Below are 16337 nucleotides of genomic sequence, written 5' to 3' on the forward strand. Positions count from 1 at the left end.
GTCTGCTGCTACATTCTGAGTTCAACTTCCTCCGAGGTTGACTTTGCCTTTCATCCTTTCGGGGTCGATAAGTTAAGTACCAGTTATGCACTGGGGTTGATGTAATCGACTTAATCCCTTTGTCTGTCCTTGTTTGTCCCCTCTATGTTTAGCCCCTAGTGGGAAATAAAGGAATAAGAAACGTTAGCACAGCGGGTGAAATGCTTAGTGGTATTTTGCCTGTCTTTATGTTCTGAGTTCAAATTCCGCCGAGGTCGACTTTGCCTTACATCCTTTCGGAGTTGATAAATTAAGTACCAGTTGCATACTGGGGGGGAGGGGGGGGTCAATCTAATCAATTGGCCCTCTCCCCTAAAATTTTGGGCCTTATGCACAGAGTAGAAAAGGATAAAACACTTCCTAAACGTCTTGCAGTAGTACTTGGTTTTAGCTCTCTATATCATGAGATCAAATTATTCTGTGAGAGATGACTTTACTTGTAAATTCTTTAGTGGTCTGATGAAATAAGTACCAGGTATATATTGGGGTCAAATGAATCGACTCTATTTGACAAATATAATGGTCAATCATCATCAATCATATGTGGTCTTTAAAAATTATCAGGTGTTATTTGTCTTTGTCGTATTCTTTAAAGAAAACAAAAAATCTTCAAGGTTTAACTTTCATTTCTCTTATTTTCTTGTGCAGAGCATTTAGTTGCAATCATATTGTGAAGCTGTTGGGAGTTGTTTCCGTTGTATCTGCTGGCCGACCTTTGGTTGTGATGGAACTGATGGCAAATGGAGACTTAAAACAGTTTTTACGCAGACATAGGCCCGATGACGAGGTAAGAAAAAATGTTTCGTTTTATTCACCTTTTTCTTACACTAAAGAGGAAGGGCAGTGGCCATGGCCTTTTTGAGCCCAGCCTGGTGTTGCCATCCGGTTTCACCAATCCTCAGTCAAATCGTCCAACCCATGCTAGCATGGAAAGCGGACGTTAAACGATGATGATGATGATGATGATGATGATCCCCTACACACACCAAGTAGACTAAAGTTCTGATCCTGCCATGGTCAATTTTGCGTTTATCCTTTCAGGGTTGATGAAAATGTATTATTCCATGATAGTGGATTAGAAGAACAGTTGGAATATTTGGATGGGAGGGGTTTCTTCAGCTATCCATTTGGCTCTTTGCTTTCTGACAGTTATACCCATGATGACACTGATGCTAAGCCCTAAAGCAGTGGCTTTCTCTTTGGACAACATTAGTGATGTGGAGAGAGGGAACTTGCATATAGGGCAACTGCCAGTTTTCCACAAAAGGCAGGAAAAGAAAAACAACCTTGCCCAAGCCATCTGCATGCATGTGCAGAAATATGGTCAACCCTGACAGAGAGAGGTTCTAAATAACCGAGCAGTATTCTAATTTCCATGGATCTTAATTAATTTCAGTTGATTGGTTTAAAGATATGTTTTGTTGAGAAGTTTTTATTGTATTTGTGGGAAATTCTATTAACTTATTTTTTTAATTATTTCTAGGAATACGATGGTCGTAAACCCCTAACACTACATCAGACTTTGTGTATGGCTGTAGAAGTTGCTGACGGTATGGCTTACTTGGCTGATAAAAAGTATGTCCACCGAGATTTAGCTGCCAGAAATTGCATGGTATCACTAGATTCCGTTGTGAAAATTGGAGGTAATTATTTCATGCTATTAGAATAAGAAAGGCTCTCAATTTTTATGTTTTTGAAACATTAAGATGTTGTGTTAAAAGTAATTCTGTAAAATCCTTTTTTTTTTTTTTTTTTTTTTTTAATTTACTTAACATGAGCTGATAACTTAAATATGTAATTTATGCTGTCTGAGAATTCAAATGATTCAGTTAACCTTTTTTAAACTCTGGTATTTTGTTAATTTCCATAAAATTATCATATTGTATAGGTGATGATGATGATTATCATCATCATCATTTTTGTGTTCGTTTTCTATACTGCTAATGAGTTGGGTGTTTGTCACAGTCTGTATCAACTGCTACCCTCCCTCACAGAGTTACTACCCTTCTAGATTTGTTGTGGGACCACATCTCACTTAAGTTTCATTTGATATGGTTTTTACAATTTTACAACTGGTGGCACATGAAAGCACCCATAACACTCTCAGAGTGGTTGGTGTTAGGAAGGGGATCCAGCTGTAGAAAACCATGCCAAATCAGACTGGAGTCTGGTGCAGTCTTCCAGCTTACCAGCCCAGGTCAAACCATCTAACTGACGTTAAATGATGATGATGACTTTCATAGCACCAACCATTTTACAGAGTGTACTAGATGCCCTTTTTTGTGGAACCCACTACCAGAGAGATTGTTACACTTCAACAAGATTAAATACATTGTTCATTCATATCATCAACAATTTTACAGTTTATCATGACATCAGCACTGTGGTTGCCTCCAAAACAAAAGAATCCTCTTCACTCCAAGATGTTCATTCTGAATTTTATTGAATAAATTTATCACTGTTTACATCTGTACAAAATTAGATTTAACTGAATTACTGAATTACAGGGCAAATCTGCCATGTTGTACCTATCATCTAATTTCAGTATTTATTTCCGGCAGTTCTAATCGGTAAAAAATAATTGCCCAGATTCTCTTCTATTGCTTTAACCATCATAAAAATCTATCTGAATTTACTACCTAAAAATATCCTAATAGTCATTTATTGGATGAAATCATAATCATCATCAGCAATATTGTCATCACCATTATATTGGCTTTTCCATACCTATGCGTCAGTGTCACGTAAAATGTGCCCAGTACATTCTGTGAAGTGGTTAGTGTTAGGAAGGGCATTCTGTCATACAAACCATGCCAAATCAGTCATTAGAGCTTGGTACAGCCCTCTGGCTTACAGTTCAACCCATGCCAGCATGGAAAACAGGTATGAAATGAAAATGAGATGATGATGGTGATGACACGACCTGGACAGGGTTTTCTCTAGCACACTGTCTCATCACTTGTTACAGACCTTTGTCATTTCCTCCCAGAGGTTCACCTTCCTGAGATCACTTTTCGCTTTGCTTCTATGTCTTCTTGGTCTTCCTCGTTCATAGGTTCCCCACATGTCCATATCAGTACAGTCTTCTCTCTTGCACTCTACAAACAATTCTTCTTATAACCAGTTTTTCTCTTTGTTCATGCATAAATAGGATGGGTGAATGGAACAGCAGGAGAGATATGGAGCCTGGCTAGAGAGAGAGGGTGGGGTTAGAAAAGAACAAGTGCTGCAACATAAAGGGAGAAAGAAAGTAGAAAGAGACACTGCCACTGAAAATGATAAACACCCTGAGATAGATGAAGTATATCATGTGACCAAATGCAAAGAGCAAACATCATTGTCATGTGAAAGGCTCCCATGGGAAGAAAACAATATTATATTTGATTGGATGTTTATAATATGTTTATTTATACAGTGAACATATTTGGGGTGCAGTGGAAGTCAGTGACCAGGTTGTAAATATATGCCAACATTTGTTGATACTTGAGAGTATAACAACACAAGTCACAAAATAAAACAAAAGTATATATGTTTGTGTGTGTGTTTTATATAACTATCTTGACTCAATCATGGAGGTGCATGGCTTAGAGGTTAGGGCGTTGGACTCCTGATCATAAGATTATGATTTTGGTTCCTGAACTGGGCAATGTGTTGTGTTCTTGAGCAAAACACTTTATCTCCAGTCCACTCGGCTGGTAAAAATGATTAATCCTGCAATGGACTGGCGTTCCATCCAGGGAGGAATATATATGCCAGAGAAACCAGGAAACTGACCCTCCTTATGGAGTAATATGGATTAACCATCTGGACTCTACAATGATTTGTTTTAATTTTCAACATCTGAACTCATATTAAATCACTTGATTATGATCAAACAAGTACAACAAATGGATTATAAGAAAAATATTGGGAAAGTGAAAGAAAATATTTTTGGTTCTTTGTTGACTAAGGCATGCATAAGTATAGTTTACATAAAATGTATACATCTTTCTTTTTCGTACTACCATGTATCACCCCTTCATCCCTGACCCACTCCTTTCTGCTTCTCCCTCTCCTTCATTGATATTCACTATTGACTATGACCCCCTTTTCTGTTTACTATTCACTGCATCACCTGTGATCTCCACTCCATATTCCCTGCTTCTAATCATCTGTTGCTTACCTTACACTCTTGTAAACTTACCTGATCCTCTCATCCCATTCACCTTCTTGTACATTGACGGTACATCCTTTCATCTCATCACCACCATCTCCTCTCCTTTTCTAACCAGGGTAGCCATGTATTCCACTGTCATAGTCATGCTCTTCAACATCTGATATAAGTCACTTTCCTCAATACAATGCCCCCCGCCTCCTTAAGCTAGGGTTCTTTTCTTGGAGATCTCGTAGTGTCAGTGACACAAAAGAGGCTCCTAGCACACTCTGTAAAGTAGTTGGCAATAGGAAAGGCATCTGGCAGCAGAAACAATGTCAAAACAAATATTGGAGCTCAACACAGTCCTCTGAGTTGTTAGATCTTGTTAAACAGTCCAACCCATGTCAGCATGGAATACAGATGGCAAATGATGACAGTGATGACAATAATATAATTCTAAAATTATTTGTTCTGTAATGTTACTTTTTTTTTCCTTTCTTCCCCAGACTTTGGTATGACGAGAGATATTTATGAAACAGATTATTATCGCAAGGGCGGTAATGCCTTGTTACCTGTTCGGTGGATGGCACCAGAATCATTGAAGGATGGCATTTATACAAGTCTTTCTGACGTCTGGTATGTCTGGAGGAACATTTCTTATATATTTTGTGGGGTTTTGCATGCTCATTACAAACTCTATGATTATTTCTATTATTTCAGCCAATGTATTGTTTTGTTTCTTTACATTTTGAGTTCATATAATGCTGGGACCAATTTTGACATTCTTCTCTGTTATATGGACTGTTAGATATGTAATTCGTCTGACGTTCCGTGTGTTATCTCTGCAAGTCTTCCGAGGGAAATACAACATTCTCTTTGTGAGGGGAATCAATAAATTAAAAGTACTTGTCAAGTAATGGGGTTGATTTAGTTAATTGTTCCCTTCCCTTAAATTTCTGGCCTTGTGTCTATGTTAGAAATAATTATTTGAGCAACTAATTTGGACTTTCAAATCTTTCCATGATCCTTTTGGTCCCAGCCTACCTGAGACTATCTCTAATTATGTTATACAAAATTTTTTGCTTTAAAATGTTCAGATTTTAAGATAGGTGCAGGCGTGGCTGTGTGGTAAGTAGCTTGCTTACCAACCACATGGTTGCGGGTTCAGTCCCACTGCGTGGCACCTTGGGCAAGTGTTTTCTACTATAGCCTCGGGCCGACCAAAGCCTTGTGAGTGGATTTGGTAGACGGAAACTGAAAGAAGCCCGTCGTATATATGTATGTGTGTGTATATGTTTGTGTGTCTGTGTTTGTCCCCCCAACATCGCTTGACAATCGATGGTTGTGTGTTTACGTTCCCGTAACTTAGCGGTTCGGCAAAAGAGACCGATAGAATAAGTACTAGGCTTCCAAAGAATAAGTCCTGGGGTTGATTTGCTCAGCTAAAAAGGCGGTGTTCCAGCATGGCCACAGTCAAATGACTGAAACAAGTGAAAGAGTAAAGACTAAATGAGATGTAAATTGAAACCTTCCATCATAATTTAATGTAAAAATCTCTTAAGTTCTAATCTTTATATGGTTGCTTGACCTGCCTGAAAAAACAGTCAAGTTCCCCTTAAACTACACCCGACCATCTTAAAATAGAAAGATGATAGCCTTGATGCATTACCTGAAGGAAATGCGTGATGGTCATCACTGGAATATCTTTGACCAGTGATCTGTTCAATCAGCACTCAGGGTAGTCAAGGAGCTAAATGACAGCCAAATAATTAAGAAGTTTGTTGTTTTTAACTACATCTATTCAAATTCTTGATTATTTTTCAAAAGAAATTAAGGCTACAAGCTGTTAGAATCATTAGCATGTTGGACAAAATGGTTAGCGGCATTTCGTCTGTCATTACATCCCGCACCCAAAGTCTGCTGTGGTCAACTTTGCCTTTCATCCATTCTGGGTTGATAAAACAAGTACCAGTTAAGCACTGGGTTTGATGTAATCGTCTTCCCCTTCGCCTCAGAAATTGCTGGTCAAATGCCAAAATTTGAAACCATTTTCAAAAGAAATTGAAACAGGCAGTATATTTCATTAGAAATACAATCAGCAACTGTTTAAATAAATTCCTGCTGTCTTAAACAGCTGCATTCATAAGTTCCAAGAATTAATCTCCTGTACAAATCAGACAAGTTGGTCATCATTAGAGGAACTAAAAGTCTGAGCTAGATTCAACATGCTAATTTTTTTTTTAATTACTGTGCAATGACTTTTCTTCACACTAAACCAATGTTCACCAAAATTTCTACTTTTGGGGAATCCTTGAAATATATTCCTTATCTTAGGGAACCACTATATAAAAATTATTATCCTTTTTTTAACTCTAGCATTCAGTTTACTCTACCAAGTGTAATACTTATTGCTATTCACTGCATCACCTGTAATCTCCACTCCATATTCCCTGCTTCTAATCATCTGTTGCTCACCTTACACTCTTGTAAACTTAACTGATCCTCTGATCCCATTCACCCTCTTGTACATTGCCAATTAAATATGCACTATATATTTGGTCACCACTTCAGTTTTATTATTATTATTTTAGTTTCTTTGTCAAAGCTCTTTTGTCACACATGCTGTGACCTCTTCAGGGACTCTTTATCCCATGTCTCCTCTTGTTCTATTTATTCTATTTTGTAATACTATTTTATTATAATTAATTGTATTTTATTCACATTGTTTTGTATTAATCATGCATTGTCTTGTAGCTTTGAGATTTTGATAATGTGATTATTTATTTTTAGAATGATATTGTAGGTTAGCTGTGAGAGGCCAGATCTGGGTGGTTGGAGTAGAATATTTGGCCAGGTATGGCCTGTTGAAATGCTAAAGTGTTAATGTTTCTCATTCATTACAATTTTATAACAGATTAAATTAACCATAACTAATATCTTTGAAAGGTTTGGCAGTGCTAAATTCATCTTAACCAAAACCTTGTTTAAGAAGTAATTTTTCCCTTAGGGTTTGCTAACTACCCTCCGATTCTAAGATTTTCCTATATTAGGGAATATGCTGTGCATGTACAATAAGCATTACAAATATAGAATTAAACACAAAAAGAACTCAGAAATTCTTTTCGGCATATTTATCCTTATGACATGCTGCTCAAGACTTCAATCCCTCAAAAACTATCTTCTCTCTTCATCTACATCTGGTGTTCTTGCTAGCTGCTTTTGGGATGAATTCTCATCTGCTTCCAGTGTGTTTTTAACACAGCATGTCAGTAAGAGATGTTATCTCAGGACATATACCATAGTAACTGGCTTGTCAACAGTGTGTATACATTTAATATGATACATTAATAGCTCCTTTAATTTATTACTGCTTTAATTGTGTATACCAGATTTTTATTCTTTTTATTTTGAGAAAGGCTATTTTAGTGTTAACTAATCTTTTGCTGTGCATGTGTATTTATTTATATATATATTTTTTGTTATTCTTATATATGAAAAACTAATGCCATTTAAATCAGTATTTCAGTTGACAGTCCAGTTGTTTTTATTTATTAGTAGTGGCTAAACTAATGCTAATTTATTGAAATATCCTTTTTAGGTCCTATGGAGTGGTCATTTGGGAAATGGCAACGTTAGCTGCGATGCCATATCAAGGCTTGTCAAACTCAGAAGTGGTGAAATTCGTTTCAGATGGCAAAATAATGGAAAAACCAGAAGGCTGTCCAAAACGCCTGTAAGTATATATTTGAAAAATTAAGGGGTGGTTTGTTTTTTGTTTTTTTTTGTTATGCATGTATGGTGTGTGTGTGTGTGTATTATCATTATGATCATTTCAAAGCCTAGCCAGGCTCATGGGCCCGGTTTCCCAGTTTCTATGGCGTATGTGTTCACCCCGCTGGATGGGAAACCAATCCATCGCAGCGTTACTCAAGAAACAGGAAGAAAGAGTGAGAGAAAGTTGGGGCGAAAGAGTACCACAGGGGTCGCACCACCCCTTTGCTGAAGCCTCGTGGAGCTTAGCTGTTTTCGCTCAATAAACACTCACAACGGCCGGTCTGGGAATCGAAACCGCGATTCTCCGACCACAAGTCCGCTGCCCTAACCACTGGGCCATTGCGCCTCCACACACACACACGCACACACACACATATATATACATGTATATGTACATATATATATATATATATATATATAATCCTTTTCTTCCTTGGCTATCGCCGAGCAAACACGCGAACTACTTCGTCCCTTTCAAGTTCGTGCCTCACAGCGTTCATACACACATAATTTTTCTCGTCTGGCTGTAAAGCCTTTTCTGTTTGTTTTCCTGTCTTGTTTTTTGTCCGCCACTACATTCCTCCATGGCAAGATTTAATTTGCGTATACAAATTTAATCTGTGGTCCATGGGAAGATCCGTTTTAACGATGCGTCCTGCCCAGCTCTTTGAAACACCGGAGTTAAAACGGGGCTAGCTGATGAAGTAGAATGTTCTCTATGCGGCTTGTGTGTTTTCTCGTCTACATTTTGTTTGCAATGTCCTGTACCCAGATATGCACCTATACATACAGGTGGATGTCGGTATGCACATACCTGTACGTATATATGCATATACTCATGTACTATTTGTTTATATATATATATATATATATATATATACACACACACACACACAATATGTATATATAAGTGACACTTATATACACACACAAACAAATAAACTTTCTCTCCAGAAAACAATAGCTGTTTTCATCAATGGCATCTTACAGAATGTTACTCATATTAATTACAGAAACACAGTTTGAAGATGACAAAAAAGTGGTGATTTGGATTTTAGTGGAAATTCATAAAGTAGCCATTTTCAAATCAAATTTTAAAAAGAAGAAAGAAGTCATTGATGTATGTGTGTGTGTTGTGTTTTTCCCTAAACTTTCACTTGTGGTAACTAATGAATAAATGAGATGCTTATCATAGAGGAAGAACAGGATTAGATGCTGAGGATTTCAGTGAGTGATGAGTGATGACTATGCACACCCATTCAACCATCATGGTTATATGACTTCAGCATGAGGAAATATTAAGTGTGGTTGTGTGGATAAGAAGTTTGTTACCCAATCTCTCTGGTAAGCCAGAGGACTGTACCAAGCTCTAGTAAATGGTCTTTTTTTTTATGTGGCACCAGCACCAGTGAGGTCACCAAGTAACTTGCAAGACAAGGATCCCGCAACTGAGGAGGAGAGTTGTATTATTTTATATATATAACTCCTTCAGGTGTATTTTATTTTTTAATTTGAAGTTTGTTTGTTTGTCTCAGCTAAAGTCACATTAACCCTGATGTGACTATATATCTTATGAAATAAAATCATCCATGAGTTTCAGGTAATTTTGAAAATAATAATAATCTGGTAGCATTTGGTAGAACAACTAACTTTCCTGAATTCAGTCCAATTGCTATATGGCATCTTGGGCAAGTGTCTTCTATAGCTGCTGGTTAACCAATGCTTTGTGAATAGAATTGCTACGCAAGCTGTATAAAGCCTGTTTTGAGTGAATGTGTGTGTGTGTAAAAATGACAAACCTGTGTGTCTTTCGTGAACACCATCTGAGCCAGGGGACAGTTGTTCATAGGGAAAATGACAACATCAAAGCCATTGCTTGTAGCTCAAGATATTTAAAGAAGCCTGGATGTAAAAAGACATGCACATACATGTGCGTCATCATCATCATCATTACCATTTTAATGTCCACTTCGCCATGCTTGTATGGGTCAGGCAAAGTTTATTGAGGCAGATTTTCTACAGCCAGATACTCTTCCTGTCACCAAACCATATCTGTTTCCAATCAAAAGTAATATTACGCTATGGCTGGACATGTTTTCACAGAATATTGGAAATGAATACTACTAGTTCTATGACATTGACACTCATATACAACTAATATGGTGTCAAGACAAAGAGACACAAACATACACACACATACATATGGGAGCTATAATAGAAGTCACTACCCCAAGAAACTGTACCAACAACTATGTGGATGAGATACATTCTTCTTTCAGTTTTTGTCTATCAGATCTGCTCACAAAACTTTGGTCAGTCCAGAACTCTAGCAGAAAATATTTGCTACAGGTAGTGCGCAATTTGCAAAGCAAACATCTTGACCATACCACCATATCATCACTTGTTGCTTACTATTATAATTTCACTGTTTGTTTAGAAATATTTTCACGTTATTTCCATTAATCATTTTAGGATCTCATAAAAATTCTTCTTTTTTTCAGTTATTCATTAATGCTGATGTGTTGGCAGTACAAACCCAAGCAAAGACCTTCTTTCAAAGACATAATAAAAGCTTTGGAGCCTGAACAATTTCCAGAGTTCCAAAATGTATCATATTACAACAGTGAAGAAAACAGACATCATATGGAAGAAGAGGCAATGGCAAAAAAAATGAGGGGTGAAGATGAAGAACAATACAAACCACTGTATAAAAATATCAGTACTTCAAAGGATTTATATACTGAATTACATTCAGATATGTCACAGAGCAGTACAGCGGAAGCGTTGGAACTCCAGGTCATTCCGTCAGAGGCTGATCCTCTCGCATCGACTTCAGGACAATTGTCGATGTCTGGTATGGGGGGTTCAGGAGAGGTCAGCTGCGGCCTAAGACGGAGTTCAAGCTCACTTAGTGCTAATCTCCCCGAGGAGGAATCAAATAAAAATGGCAATTCAAGAATTTCCCACAAAAATGGCATTGCCAATGGACACATACAATCACAGATGACAAGGACGCCTGTATGCTAGCATTCTATCATGCTCTCAAAAAAAATAATAAAAACAACACACACAAAACAAAAAAACATTTACATCATCTATAAAAAAAAAACAACAAAAAGAAGCAATTTTTTTTTCTTTTTGTTTGAACATTTCTTTTCATTTTCTTGCTATATACATAAGTTAATATACGTGTGTGAACAGACATACATACATGTATGCATATTTATGCATGTGACCATATATATATATATATATAGATATAGATATATATATATATGTGTGTGTGTGTGTATGTGTATATATATGTATATGCACAGCTATGTATTAGTATGTATGTATATATTTTTGGTCTTATATTTTGTTGTCTTCCCCCTCCTATTTTTTTTTTCATTTATAATTGTTTTATTACTATTTTTAGATATCGTAATATTTTAACTTAATTTTTAATAAGTTGCAATTTTTTTTTTTTTTTTAATTCTAAGTACCAAAATGAAATTTACATGTGTGCATATGTATAGGTGTTCGGACGGATGCAAGTGTGTGTATATATATGTATATATTATGTATGCAAGAGTTTGTAAATTACTGACTAGAATGGTAGGGAGGAGGGTGGAAACAAGGAACATAGGAGCTTGCAAAAAGTGAAATCTTTCGTTTTTTGCCTCTAGTTCTCTCCATTCTTGCTTTGTAACTCAGATTTTCAGAGAAGAGGCAGGTGTCATGCTGAAAGGGATATTTTGAGTGTTGAAACGATTTGATTGAGGACATGAAAACATGATGGAGCTGCAATTAGCTATGAAAGAATAAATGTATAACATCACAACATGTTGTGATTATTATTATTATTATTATCATTATTATTATTATTATTATTATTATTATTAAAGTGGCGAGCTGGCAGAATCGTTAGCACACCGGGCAAAATGCTTAGCAGCATTTTGTCTGTCTGCCTTGCGTGTTCTGGGTTCAAATTCCGCTGAGGTCGACTTTGCCTTTCATCCTTTCAGGGGTCGATAAATTAAGTACCACTTGAACACTGGGGTCGATGTAATCAACTAGCACCCTCCCCCAAAATTCCTGGCCTTGTGCCAAAATGAAACCATTATTATTATTATTATTATTATTATTATTATTATTATTATTATCATTATTATTATTATTATTATTATTATTATTATTATTATCATTATTGTTGTTGTTGTTAACTTTTTCTTCAGCTTTTGTTTTCTTAAATGGTTGCTGCCAATATTTTCTAATTTCAAGAAGATCTAGGTAGTTCTGCCAGAGGCTCTCTTGGTTTGTTGTCTATATTTATGAAGGTTGTCAGATGGAGAAGGTTTTGCTAGTTTTGTTACCTAGATTGCATGAGTGGGGGAAAAAAAAAACAACAACCAAGAGAAGTGAATGGCATTGACCTGGGCTACTCCTGATAAATAAAAAAGGAAAAAAAGATTTTTTTAAATTAAAAAGAAAAAAAAGAGAGAGAGAGAAGCTGAATAGGCAACATCAACTTTGTATCTGAATTATCTCAACATAAATATTAGATTCACCTCAAGGACCAAAACCCTATTGAGAAGGAATATATCACCGTGTTGATACATGGTCTCAATAACATCCAACAACTTATATATGTAATATACTGGACAGGAAAATGTACTATAATAATATTAATGATGATGATGATGATGATGGCTACATCCAGAACAATCATCTTATCTTTGATGCTGTAAGAATTCTGTTGAATATTCTTTGTCAGAAATAAACTATTAAAAACAGAAATATATATATATATATATATATATATATATATATATATATATATATATATATATATACATATATATATATATATATATACATATATATATATATATATATATATATATATATATATATATATATATATATATATACATATATATATATATATATATATATATATATATATATATATATATATATATATATATTATAAACAAAAGGGACGTTTCCAAATACAATTTTCAAATAAAATAACCAAAACAATTGGTATATTTCTATAAAAAAATAATAAAGAAAGAAAAAAAGAAAAAGTACTTTTGATAATATGAACATCGTTTTGAACACTCAGTGCTGTGATGATCTTCTTCTGCTTCTTGTGTCTTTCTTCCCTATACATGCATTTTAATTCAGTTTGATGGTAATTTACTATTAAAAGAAAGTAAATTATTTTTTATAACTTTTACTTTTACAGAAAACATTCAGCAAAGGAAATATTATTTTCAAGTATTAATTAACATAAATTTTCCTTTTTTTTAATATCATTATTATTATTCCGACAAATTTCAGGTGATTAATTTGTTGAATTATCACATGGGAAAAGCAACAGATAGAGTAGAGTAATAATCGGGAGTGGAGTTTTTAATGCTTTGGACAGTCCTAAGTTGTTGAGATGACAAGAGCAGAAGGAAACATTTTCACTGGAACCTGTTGGTGCCGTGATTCTGAGATTGAATATAAAATGTTCTCGCTGTTTCCTTGAGGGTACAGATTTGTGGTGTGCAGGAATGCCACACTTTAATAAATGGGTAATGAAATGGTCCATTGCTTTGAAGTGGGTGGTAACTGGTTGGCATGGTATACATCATAGTCTTTGTGCTCGCGAAAGTGATTGGCAAGGTGACAGCCCGTTTCACACATGTAGAGTTCACTGCAAATTTTACTGATATTGAGAGATGTACAGCAGAAATTTTGGATGATATAGTACTGTGACTTAGACCCAGTAATGGTTGTTGTGTTATTGGTGTAGGAACAAGTATTGCATCATCAGCGAACACATTTGAAAGTGCCTGGTTATGTATGGCTGGGTATTGAAGAGCTTTTAAGTAGCTGCTGAAATTTCTTTCTTTCTTGAAGGTAAGGAAAGGTGATGTGGAAAAACATCTGAACAGTTGTTGAGTGAAAGAGTTGGAGTTGGAAGTTGCAAATGAGTATGTGTTTCAATGAAAGGTAAGGGAGAGTGGAATCTGGTTGAAGTAAATTCCAGGTGAAGGTGATAGCACCAACACAGTCATTAATATAACATTTGTTCAGCTCTGGGGTAGATGCATGAATTGAGCAAAGATTTGCTCCTTGTTATGCTCTACAAAAAGGTTTGCATAATCAGGCCCCATCTTAGTTCCCATAGCAACCCCACTGAAATGTTCATAAAGTTCTCCAGAGAAGGAAAAGCAATCAAGGACCAAATTTAGTAAAGTGAAGGGATGTAATAGTGCTGGATACAGGCGACAGCAGTCTAGGGAGTATTTAAGGATTGGTAGGCCATCATTGTGGGGGATGATTGTATACAGTGATTTAATGTGTGAAGTGAAAAGGTGTTTTGACTATCCAGGAGGTAAAGAGAATGCGTTGAAGGAATTTAGGGTATGGTTGCTGCCTTTAATATGTAATGTGGCAACAGGTGATAGCATTTTGTTTAGGTGCAGAGAGATTTTTAATTGGGCAGTTATAGACAGAGACAATAGGATGGCCAGGATTGTCTGGTTTGTGAAATTTAGGACAGATGATAGAAGTTTAAAGGTGTAGTTACAGTGAAGTTAATGGCAGAGTGCAGAAGTAAGCTGGAAGAAATGCATTCACACACAGCGGTGCCAACTTGTTTCTGGTAGGAACTGGTGAAATCATTTGGTAACTTGCTGTAGAATGGCAATTTGTTAAGTTAACAGAGTGCTTCTCTGTAGAGATTAGCTATCTAGATCATGACAATACCACTCTTACTTGACAGTTTAATGGTGATGTCTTACTAGAGTTCTGAAGGGTGAAAAGTCTCAATGAGTCAAGGTTTGATCTTTGTCATTTGTTGATGTCCAAACTGTAACTGCATGTATTTACAAATAAATTGAGCATGTAGTATAGGCCCAGGCTGGGTGTCCAGTTGGAGATTGGTGAAATCTTCCCCTGTCAGAGATTCTGATACAGAAGAGGGACTTAAGTTGGATCTAATGGAAGAAACGGTATTGGCATATACATCAAACGTACTTGGAGTGGGAGGAAGTTTAGATCATTACTTAAGGAGAACTTGTTTGGTATCCAAGAGAGAGAGAGAGTTCTTAGGATGAACACTACATATATTATGAGTGTATGAAAAAAGTGTGATGCTGGTTGAAGAATAGGCAAAATTTGCAGAGGGAGTACCAACATGTAACATTCACTTTTGAGTATATAATAAAAAGTTGCATGGGAAAGAAAAGAATAGTAGTGGGTTAGCTTTCATGTCAGGTGACTGTATATGGTGCACAAGAAGCAGATGACAGCTCACATAAGCTGTTTCGAAGAAGTAAGGGTATAAATAAATGTTTGGAGAATATTATGAAGAGTGATGTGGCTTCATAGATGGATGAAAATTAATTGAAAGTCACATGAAATAGAGTTGAGGTGAAAACAGCATCCAAAAAAGTGTAAATGGCTGCAGAAGCGAGGCTTTAATGAAAATGGAATATCAATGATATGGTAGGAAGCAGTAGAGAAGAATTAAGGTAAAAGATTCCTTCATTTGCATAATGTGGTACAATTCCCAGTTGCGACATTTGAGGTTGAACATAGCAAAGAAGATAATTCACAGAATTGGGTAGATATATAAGATTAAATAGAACTTAAGGAGACTTTTGGAGGTCACTCAAACGAAGGCTGTAAAAAGTGCTGTCATTTCAGCTCTGAAGAAGGACTATCTAAACATGTTGGAAATTCCACTTTTTCTAAATAATCAAGTTTTTACTGATACAGATCTCCTGGGATTCTGTTTTAAATTATAACTCATTAGCAAAGCCAGATTATCATATTGCTTAATCACCATCCGACCACTATCATCACATTAATTCCCCTCCCCCCTGCTAGAAAGATCAGTGTCCATCTTGTCTGAGCTCTAACATTCTCAGTGTTCAAAACAAGGACAAGTTTGTCGGAAACAAGTACAGTCAATGGAGTTTACCCCTACCCATAAATCTTTGCAAATTATTTGTGCTTCATTGTATCAACCTTGGGAAGATAAAAGGCAAAAGAAATCTGAATATGTCTAAGTTCATTATTTACATTTGACGGATATTTGTCATCTTGTTTGTTGTTAACACGTTTCGGCTGATATACCCTCCAGCCTTCATCAGGTGTCTTGGGGAAATTTCGAACCTGGGTTCTCATTCCTAAGGTATTTTTCAATATTATTATTATTATTATTATTCAGGTCACTGCCTGGAATCTTGGGATTAAGAGTGCGGGCTGCTAACCCCAAGATTCTGAGTTCGATTCCAGGCAATGACCTGAATAATAATAATAATATTGAAAAATACCTTAGAAATGAGAACGCAGGTTCGAAATTTCCCCAAGACACCTGATGAAGGCTGGAGGGTATATCAGC

The 16337-nt window shown here is 36.0% G+C and overlaps 1 protein-coding gene across 2 annotated transcripts in view; it reads left to right on the forward strand.

Moving 5' to 3' along the window:
• The window catches only part of LOC106876722 (insulin-like peptide receptor), a 161330-nt gene extending 150299 nt beyond the window's left edge, over positions 1-11031 (forward strand). For both annotated transcript variants that reach the window (XM_089349744.1, XM_089349743.1), the window contains 5 exons: positions 688-826; positions 1523-1682; positions 4681-4810; positions 7773-7907; positions 10450-11031. In XM_089349744.1, the coding sequence (XP_089205870.1) occupies positions 688-826; positions 1523-1682; positions 4681-4810; positions 7773-7907; positions 10450-10975 (1090 nt within the window). In that variant the 3' untranslated portion in view covers positions 10976-11031. The remainder of the gene's footprint in view (positions 1-687; positions 827-1522; positions 1683-4680; positions 4811-7772; positions 7908-10449) is intronic.
• Positions 11032-16337: the final 5306 nt, after the last annotated feature.

This window comes from Octopus bimaculoides, chromosome 3, assembly GCF_046866305.1.
Source record: "Octopus bimaculoides isolate indiv1 chromosome 3, ASM4686630v1, whole genome shotgun sequence".
Taxonomy (NCBI): Eukaryota; Metazoa; Mollusca; class Cephalopoda; order Octopoda; family Octopodidae; genus Octopus; species Octopus bimaculoides.